The sequence below is a fragment of the Miscanthus floridulus genome, chromosome 8 (genome assembly GCF_019320115.1).
Source record: "Miscanthus floridulus cultivar M001 chromosome 8, ASM1932011v1, whole genome shotgun sequence".
NCBI lineage: Eukaryota > Viridiplantae > Streptophyta > Magnoliopsida > Poales > Poaceae > Miscanthus > Miscanthus floridulus.
This window is the reverse complement of record NC_089587.1, coordinates 188,236,958-188,246,835: the sequence shown is the minus strand read 5'-3', so window position 1 is coordinate 188,246,835 and position 9,878 is coordinate 188,236,958. Positions and strand designations below refer to the sequence as shown.

The window sequence follows — 9,878 nt, the reverse complement described above, 5'->3', positions numbered from 1 at the left end:
ATTGGCGGGCACCTTGTTAGCCGTTGGGTACGTGGTGGCAAGGTAGCTTAACAACTCATTGAAGCTAGTGTTAGACCAACCATGACGAGCCTTCAACATCAACATATGGAGGTTAAAACGGAGCGCCGTGCACTCCTTCGGACAATCGCCGCTGTCCTTATAGAGAGGATCAACTGCCGCCTGCTTCAACTCTATGAAATTCTCCAACCACTTTGGGCAACCAAACACAACGTCGTCTTCATCGAAATGTTTGACTAGATCTTCAACAAGCTGCACATCCTCGGGTTGGCTCACAGTATCCTGACCATCCCCACCATCGCTGGCTTCGTCGGCCATGTCTTGCATTAGATCATCCACCATGATGTAATCACGACAACTGTTGTCATTGTCGGCTGGCGCAGCTATTGCTAAAGATGATGAGGAGCCGGGTGCTCCTAAAGGATCTTTATTCACCGATGGTGCTGTCGTCGTCGGTGTCGAAGAGCTCACTCCAGATGCATCGCCACTCGCACCAACTCTTTCACCGTGAAATGTCCAGACTGTGTAGCCCTCGACGAAACCATATATGATCAAATGAGTTTGCACCTCGCTGTCTCGGTGGGCTTTTAGGTTCTTGCAACGGTGAGCTTTACCGGCAGCAATAAACTTCCTTAATTCAAAGAGGTACTGCAGATCATTCACTCTATCGATCCGGTACATCCATTCCGACCTATCCATCATACCTGCGAACATTATCCGTCACAATCAACAAATAAAGAAGAATTAGGAGAAATTGATGATTTTTACGTCCAAAATCATGAAAAAGAGAGAAAATAACGATGTGAAAGATGAAGCATGCATCTATGATGAATCTAAGGTTAAAGAAATACATGACATCATTTTTCCATTAAAATTGATCTAGATCTAGATATAGATCTAGAGAGAACTCTAGGTGATGGAAATAGGGAGAGAGGATGGAAGGAGAGAGGGGGAGCCTTTATGAACCTCTTATGATGTCCTCCTCCCTCAAATCCAAGCCCTTCAACTCAAATCAAAAGTTTCTTCAAATTTTAGGGCAAAACCTCCCCCATGAGTTTGAGAGAGAGGAAGACCCGTGGAGAAGATGAGGGGGTGGCGGTGATTATTTGTACAGGCTTTACCGCGGCGGTCAATATAAAGCGCCCGCCGCAGGAAATGAACTCTTTACCGCGGCGGGCAGTTTAAAGAGCCCGCTACGGTACATCGTATTAACTGCGGCGGGTGATTCATACTGCCCGTCGTGGTAAATAACGATTTCCTACGGCGGGCAAATAAGGTGGCCCGCCGCGGTAAACCATTTTCCCGCAGCGGGTGCCTCGGTGGCTGGCCACCGGTTAACCGTGGCGGGCAAAAGAGGTGCCCGCCATGGAGCCCATTTTGGCCACGCTGCACAAATTGATTCCTGTAGTAGTGCCAGCTGTCCTGACACTTGCCGATTGACCTCTGGTTATGCCATGTTCCTTGGGGATAATTTGGTGTCCTGGTCCTCTAAGCATCAACACCCAGTCTCCAGGTCGAGTGCAGAAGCTGAGTATCGAGCCATGGCAAACAGTGTCGGTGAAGCTTCGTGGCTGCGCCAGTTACTCATGGAGCTTCGCCACCCACCTCGCCGCGCAACGCTGGTCTACTGTGACAACATTAGTGCTGTCTACCTCTCCACAAACCTAGTACAGCATCAACGCATGAAGCATGTTGAGATTGATCTCCATTTTGTTCGGGAGCGAGTCGCCCTCGGCCACATTCGGGTTCTTCATGTCCCTACGACATCTCAGTACGCCGACGTCTTCACCAAGGGCTCCCTACCTCTGTGTTTCAAGAGTTTCGATCTAGCCTGAACGTTCGCTGTGCTCCCGGTCAGACTGCGGGGGAGTGTTAGCCTATTGTAATTATAGTATGCAGCTCTTGATTTGTGGCATGCATCACGCCTGTGTGGTTGGCTCATAAGCCACCCGGCCCCTATATGTACTCACGCATATTAATTCAATTCTAATCACGTTTACAACAAATTTCACTAGAAAGAAAAAATCTACTGGCCTAGTTTTTAGTGGAAGTTGGGTTAAAAAACCACACGACTAGAGGAGATGCGCCTGCACCACACTTAACATTAATACAAAAACCTCTATCTACTACAAGATCAACTACTCGATCAACTGAGCCCAACTAGTTTGAACACAACCCAACTATGAACTAACAACTCTACTAATAGCTCGTTGACACAACTCACTACACCACAACACCATATCACCGTCAGACATCTGACGCTAAAACTTTTTTTTATCGATGGATGGTCTGACGCTAAAGATAGCTCATGAACCATCTGACGCTAAATCCACATTTAGCGATCCACTGTCTGTCGCTATAGGTATTCATTTTTAATGTTTAACGGTCTGTCGCTAATATCATGTACACCGTCAGTCAGTCTGACGCCAAAAATAAATGGGCCCCACCTAGCTCACGCGCCACTTTCGCGCGCCCAGCTCCCGCTTACCCGCCCCTCCCGCGCCGCTGCCGAAACCCTAGACCCTTCTGTTCCCCCAAATCCCAAATCCCAAATCCAGGAGCGGTGACCTGCCCGCGCCGCCGCCCTCTCCCACCAAATCGCTCCCGCCCGGCCCCAAATCTCGTACCCACTGCTGCCCTCCCTCCCGAATCCTAGCCTTTCGCTCTCTCACCTCGCCGCGCCCCCAAGCTCCCGCTTACCCGCCCCCTCTGTTCGGTCGCGCACTAGCCAACTTTGGGCAGCGTCAGTGGCCTTCGTTGCCGTGCGCTCCAGGCCAGCTCGGTCCCTGCTCTCCACAGTGCAGCCCCTACGGACGAGATTTGCACCGGTCGGAGCTCGCCCTCTGTCCGTTTCCTCTGTGTGTCGGAGTGCAGCACCTCAGATCCCGCCCCACCCATCCCCGCTCGTCGTCCCCTGGAGCAAGCCACGGCAGAGCACGCCACCCCCTGGAGCACGCGACGGTGGAGGACGTGCCCCCAAAGCTGACCGTGCCGCTGCATCACTGCTTCTTTTCCTGGTAAGCAAGCTCTTGGATCGATTGCCTTTATAGTGAGTTCCGTTCTATAGGATCTATTTCGCTGTCCCTTGCACCGAAACTGAGAATTTTTTTTCTTGCGTTGTCCATCCATCAGTTTGTTGTGGATTTGTGTGCTCCGGCTGTATCACTGTCAGATGTAATCGTAATCAGAAGTTTGGGCACCTGATTCAATTTTGTTCATGGTAGTTCAGGCTTCACTATTATGTACTCGGTACTTGATTTTTGGTGCAAATCTACATTATGACATGAAAATGTATAAAACAATCCAGCTGTATGACACAAATTTATCAAGAGTTGGTATGAATTGGCATTCATCTCATTAGAATCATCTCCTATACCACAATAATATGTTTTGAGGATTGATGCTCTTGTCCAGCTTTTGAATGGGGCCCATGGTTTAATGTTAACATGTAACCAGTTCCCATCTATTGATGTGAACATCTATCCTTTGCTGCCCCAATCAGTCAATTTGTAGTGGTTGGGATAATTTTGGGAAGCTCTTCATATTGGGTTTACATTTGCAGTGGTTGGGATAATTTCTTTTCCTAGCTTTTGCATGTTTCCTTACTGAAACCATTCTGAAAATAATCAGAGGGGTCTATATACTTGTTCTTACTGTAAGACCGAAACCATTCTTTCCAGTGCTACAAGCAGGCATAATTGATTTATTCTTTTCGATTCATTTCATCTCCCTAGGTGAAATTACTGTGGAGCTGGCCCACTAAACCCAACAAGTCGTAGATCTACTGCATCGACGTCGTCCTCTTCTCATTGCTTGCAGCCAATAGATTCAAGTACTGCAGGTACACGCTCAGTCTCCCCAAAGACTCATGGATAAATCATGGATCAGTAGTGATGCTAGGCACACAAAGGCATACTTACAAGGGGTCAACAGTTTCCTATCTTTTGCATTTAGAAATTCAGCGGTAGGGGACAAGATACTATGCCCTTGCAGAAAGTGTGTTAACTCATTTTGGAGAGACTCAAGTGATATACGAGAGCACTTGATATGTGATGGGTTTCTAAAAGGGTACACAACTTGGAACTTACATGGGGATGACTTGCAGGTATAGCATTGTCTGCCCTTGTGCAAGTTATCCAATTCATAGCAGCTAGTATAATTTGTGCATCAATAGCAACTTAGTGCAATCTGTACATAATCTGTACATCAATAATTAGCTTTTTTGTAGCAATCTAATACCCACATAGCAATTAATACTAGCTTAGTACAATTTGTACATGATCTGATGGCTCCTTTTCAATGGCAAATTAGGCGTTCTATGATGTGGATGAGGCTGTCAAGAAATGGTTTATGGATACGTCTGCAAGGAAGTGGAAGGACTACAAGGCAAACTTAAAAGAGAAGTTTTTTGATGAAACATTAACAGATGAACAAATGAAGGAAAGGCTTAAAAATATATTAAATGATGATGACATCAATGATCTTATTAAATTTTGGAGGTCTCCTAAATGTCAAGTAAGGAACAGTTCATATGAATCTCTCTTTTCCATTACTTACCTATGAATGTGCAAATCTCAATGATTTCTACCATAGGCTCGCACTGAAAGAGGAAAAGCAAATCGTGCGAAGTTGACGGTTCATCATACATCTGGAAGCATCAGCCATGCTTGCCGTAGTTATAATCTGGTACAGAATCCTATCATGTTACTCATCCTGTAAATTATTTTGGAGCATTTTCATTGGTACATAGTTATAAACTTGTAGGGTAAAGCACTTGGACGCCCCCCTCGAAGAGATGAAGTGTACATCAATACACATACAAGGAAAAATGGAGTACCATTAAGGGAGGAGGCAGGAACGATTGTAAGTTTTCCCCAAATAAAGAAACATGGATCTGTTGTATACACTGTACTTATTCATATTTTGTAGGATGAGATTAAAGCCATTGTTGAAGCTCAACCAGAGTTGAAGGATAGAACAATTCAAGAAGGCGATGCCTATGCTGCTGTTTGTGGAGCAAAGGAGCCAAGAGGACGTGTTCGTGTTTTGGGTCTAGGACCAACTCCCCAAGAGATTGGTACCCCAGGGCTCAAAGCACTCATGTCAACAAGGATGCAAATGGAAATTTTTGCTCGACAGAAAGCTGAAAGTAAGAACAGAGCTCTTGAGCAACGCATTGCGGAATTGGAAGAGGAAAGGATGGCACAAGGAAGGACAAATGTTGAAGTCCTATCACAGCATGGCTCTAATTCACGACAGTATGCGGTAAAGCACTCGAACTAAATTATCTCTTTACATGTCGTAATCTGCATATACATTTCTCTAGTAGCAGCCAATGAATATTATTGTTCCGATTCTTGTGTAGAGTTCGACACCTGAAAGACCTATCGACGAGGCACATAATGCTCTTCGGTGCGAAGACTATGATAATTATGTAGAGGATGAAGACTATGGTGAGGAGGATGAGAACTTGCTCCCCCGTAGGCATGCTGCAGCCCGATCAGCTATGAACATTACAACAACAACAAATGTTCGCCCTTGCTTTGCAAATGATACACATGTAATCTTCCTATGCCCTTGCAAAGTATTTGTTTGTGATTTTAAAAATGTTCCCTGCATTACAATTCTCATGAGTGCATCATTTATTTTAGGTTGAAATGGAAGAGACCTTGCCCCCCTCTAGGCCTGCTGTTGCCCGATCAGCTATGAACATGACTACTGCACCAACAAGTGATATCCACCCTTACTTTGCAAATGATACACATGTAATCTTGCCTTTCTGCTGCAATGTTTGTCTTTGCGATTTCAAACATGTTCCATGCTTTACAATTCTCATGAGTGCATCATTTATTTTAGGTTGAAATGGAAGAGCCCTTGCCCCCCTCTTGGCCTGCTGTTGCCTGTTCAGTTATTAACATGACTACTACACCAACAAATGATATCCTCCCTCGCTTTACAAATGATACACATGTAATCTTGCAATGCTGCAACAATGTTTCTCTGTGATTTTAAATAGTTCTCATGAGTGTATCTTTACTTCAGGCTGAAACTAATGAGAGCTTGCTCCTCCATAGACACGATGCAGCCCATTCACCTATAAACAAGACAACTATAGCAACAAATGATGGCCCTCGCTTTCATGATAACCTTGTAATATTCCTGTCTTCGTACATTCTTTTGTGGTTTCATATACGTTCCTTGCTTTAAAATTCTTATGGGCACATCATTTATTTCAGGTTGGAAAGGATGTGATATTATTTGCTATATTGAGATCTGAGTTAGCTGTGGCTAGGGGAACAGTCATTTCAACTAATCCAAACACCATGGTAGGAGGCCAGCCTCTTGGGAATGAATATTGTGAAGTAGTTGTCAATGTTGTGATGAGAAGGGATGCTATGCTGCCTCGGACTTATGGTGAGATGCAGACTATGGCTAGTGCTCTCAAGATGAGCATTGCATGGCCATACAATAAAGTAATAAACTAGACTTGACATAATTTTCATTTTGTTTTGATCTGTGATGCATGACCAATGTCCTAATTAGACCTATCTGTGATAGATAAAGGAATGCAAGAAGAAGGAATGCAAGAAGGCATCTAGTACACCTCTCAAGGGCACTGCAGGTATGTCCCTAAATTAGAGGCTGACAAAGTGAATAGAGGCTGCAAGTGAACAGAAAATAACAGCTCAATTACATATGCAAGGACAAGCTAGTAGTACTGCTGGGTGGTGAGCAGGTTTTAGTTAGTGCATGAGATCGTCTTACATTGATGGACAGAGTACTAGAGTAATAACCAACTGGTTGCCATGGCAAATAGAATAAGGAATTTAAATGCCGCCAGTAGCTAGCAATAATTATAATGGGTCACTTGGCGCTGTCATTTTAAATTATTACATGAACTTGACAATTAGTTCAGATTTTATTTTTCAGTTCAAATCTGCAATGTCAATTTGATTAACTAAATGGTTCGGACACTTTACAGCCCCACCAGGAACTGTCTTAGGTCTAGTTAGTTCCAGAGTTTCATACTTTACAGCCCCACCACTGACTAGTCATTTTCTAATTAAATGTCATTATAGGGTATTAAGAAGCTAAAATACTCCAGTTTTAGAAACTAAGCTTCCATGCATAGAGACCACCCATGTATTGAGAAAAACTATCTGACACTACAAAATCCTGACCATGTGGTTAGTGTTACAAATCGAAAATCACACCAATGTTGAATTAAAGAATGGGCTAGAGGTGTAAGAGGCTGGGAAAACACTAATGTTACAATTCAGCTGTACATTTTTCATATGATGGTGAGTTGCAGCTTCTGGGGTTTCAGAGTGCAGTAAAGCCTCTTTGCAGCTTCTGGGATTTCTGGAAGATGGTATTTAGAATGATTTCGCTTAGGGATCCTTGGCTTCACTTTCTGGCTATACAGGGCATCACACTGTATGTGTTGTGAATTTCTTGTTTTGCCTCATGAACACTAGGAAACAAATGATTGGTGATAAGTGACAATCAGGAATCACTTATAGAAATGTTTAGTGCTCCTGGGGTTCCTTAGGAATATTTGTATTGTCCTAGGTGATAGGTGTATGGAGTATGTATGGTACCATGTGTTTTTTTGTTTCTCTCTGTTTCAATAGTACTGGTGAAGCACCTAGTGGCACATTTTGAGGAATCCATCTTCAGTTCCAACCACAAACAACCTTGACAAAGGAAGCACAGCAATATTTGAAAGGACAGATAGGTTTTTGTGTTTCACTATTGTTATCATTTCTTACTGATGTTAAGATTGAACATTTTGAGGAATCCATCTTTCAGAGTGCAGTAAAGCCTCTTTGCAGCTTCTGGGATTTCTGGAAGATGGTATTTAGAATGATTTCGCTTAGGGATCCTTGGCTTCACTTTCTGGCTATACAGGTCGTTTTCACTGTTGTTAAGATTGAACAATGTTGCCTGTTCGAAACCAATGAGCTATCATTTCTTACTGCCATAGACCATGCTCAATGCAGCCTAATTACATGGTTGTTATATTTTTCAGGAAGTGTTGGGCAGTCTTTGGCTTGAGTTTCTGGAAAATGGTTCTGCAGATAACCTGGTGGAGGCTCTAGTGTTGGCAAGCCATTGCTTTTGGTTTTTGAGTTCCTAGAAATGATTGTACGAAGGCAGAAACAAATGTAGCTTTAGTGTTGCTTTTGGCTCTAGTGTTGCTTTTGGCAAGCCATAATTGATGGGGGAAGTTTCTATCAGGATATGAAGGCAGAAACAAATGTAGCTTTGAACCTGAGAGCTGCAGGTGCAGATGGATCACTATTTGGAGCATCAGGTGTCTGACATCGAACTCTCTTGTTATTTAATGCTTCTGTTTAGTACAGTCACTTGTTTTTTTCACAACTAAAGCCCTTCTGAATGTAGAATTCAAAATAAAAATATAACCTTGGGATATTCTTTAGTCTGCATGTCTAATGGAGATTTTAAGGGCTGCACTGTTTTTTTTTCTCGAACAACGCAAGGGCTGCACTGTTATGTTTGTAACATACTTTTCCATCTTCGTTTTCATGCTTGGCAGGCTCTAATCAGGCGGGGAACAATTTGACCTTGAAAGGGTGGCCTCTTACAGTTAGTTCTTCACCTTTTCTAGGCTTCTAGTCACTTGCATTCTAAGTTATAATTGGAAGCAAGTTTGTTAGCTACACATTCTTGTGCTCTTATGACACGTGTCCTTTTGATCATAACTATTTAGGGTTTAGAACATCTTCGATCTGGATGATGTACCGTGGATGATGTACTGTGCAAGATTGTATGTTATATATGTATTGATCTCCATGTGATGTATGTGTTTTTATATCTATTTGTGATGGACCTTATGCTTGAATCTGGGTATGATATGTGCTACATATTTTCTCATTGTATTTATTTTTTTTTATATATTTATATTGTCCTGTGGGACAATCTGTCGCTATAAATTCAAGGACTGTTGGATGATCTGTCGCTATATCTATTGTAACAGAGCATCTGTCGCCAAACCCTAGCAATGGACTGTCTGTCGCTAAAAAAATTCAGTCCAACGGACTGTCTGACGCTAAAAGTACTGTCTGACGCTATAACTTTTTAGCGACAGGACTTACAGCGTCTGTAGAAGTCTGACGCTATAACTTTTTAGCGTCAGATTGTCTGTCGTTGTAGCCGCTTTTAGCGTCAGACCGTCCATCGCTAAACTTAGTGTTGTGGTGTAGTGACTATCATGAGTCACGAGAACTGGCACACCTGCACAACTAAATGATTGGCCGACAACACGCTACTGGTGAAGCTACCATAAAAACTCAAATATTGACTCGATACAAATTGATTTGAAACTAACGCCTAACAAACTCTAACTACGGGTGAAGCTGTCAAAATAATTAACTTCAGTGGACGTACAACGGAAGCTAACAGTTGCAAACTAGGAGTGGATTCTTTCCCTGGAAACTGTCCTGTTTGTTTCAGCATCCTAAAAGCTTTTAGACATTAGCTTTGGGACCCTAAAAAAGCCAAAAAGCTCCCACAAAGCAAAAGGCCCAAAAGCTCGCTTTAAGGAGCTTCTGGCTTTTGGCTTCCGGGAGCTTTTTAGCTTTTAGAAGGTCTAAAAGCTCCCAGAAAACCAAACAAACTCATATATCAGAGCATCCCTGAATTGGCTTGGCATTTAATAAATAGCTAAAGGATGTGGCTTGGCATTTAAATAGCCAAGGTGGAAGCTGTTGTAGTGACCCTGGCCAATCCATTTTTTCTTCTTCTCAGAGCATCCCTTCTCAATCAAGATTGTGATTGCCTCCATCTTCTCTTTAGATAAATGACGAGCAAAGTGTTGTGTATAAAAAAAAATCTGC

At 43.1% G+C, this 9,878-nt stretch overlaps 1 protein-coding gene and 1 long non-coding RNA gene across 2 annotated transcripts; both read left to right on the top strand.

The window, feature by feature from the left end:
• The first annotated feature begins 4,368 nt into the window (after nt 1-4,368).
• LOC136470354 (uncharacterized) lies at nt 4,369-6,024 on the top strand. Its single transcript, XM_066468229.1, has 7 exons — nt 4,369-4,533; nt 4,612-4,704; nt 4,783-4,881; nt 4,948-5,283; nt 5,384-5,578; nt 5,670-5,783; nt 5,875-6,024. The coding sequence occupies exons 1-7, from the start codon at nt 4,369-4,371 to the stop codon at nt 6,022-6,024; spliced, it is 1,152 nt and encodes a 383-aa protein (XP_066324326.1).
• Nucleotides 6,025-8,256: 2,232 nt separating this feature from the next.
• Nucleotides 8,257-8,775, top strand: LOC136468421 (uncharacterized). Its single transcript, XR_010761858.1, has 3 exons — nt 8,257-8,335; nt 8,579-8,628; nt 8,753-8,775. It is a non-coding gene; the product is annotated as an uncharacterized lncRNA (long non-coding RNA).
• The last annotated feature ends 1,103 nt before the right edge of the window (nt 8,776-9,878 follow it).

Coding starts and splice junctions, on each gene's coding strand:
- LOC136470354 (XM_066468229.1), top strand. CDS start 4,369: ATGGATACGTCTGCAAGGAAGTGGAAGGACTACAAGGCAAACTTAAAA. Junction 5,579..5,669: donor GCTTTGCAAATGATACACAT/GTAATCTTCCTA, acceptor CATTTATTTTAG/GTTGAAATGGAAGAGACCTT. Junction 5,784..5,874: donor ACTTTGCAAATGATACACAT/GTAATCTTGCCT, acceptor CATTTATTTTAG/GTTGAAATGGAAGAGCCCTT.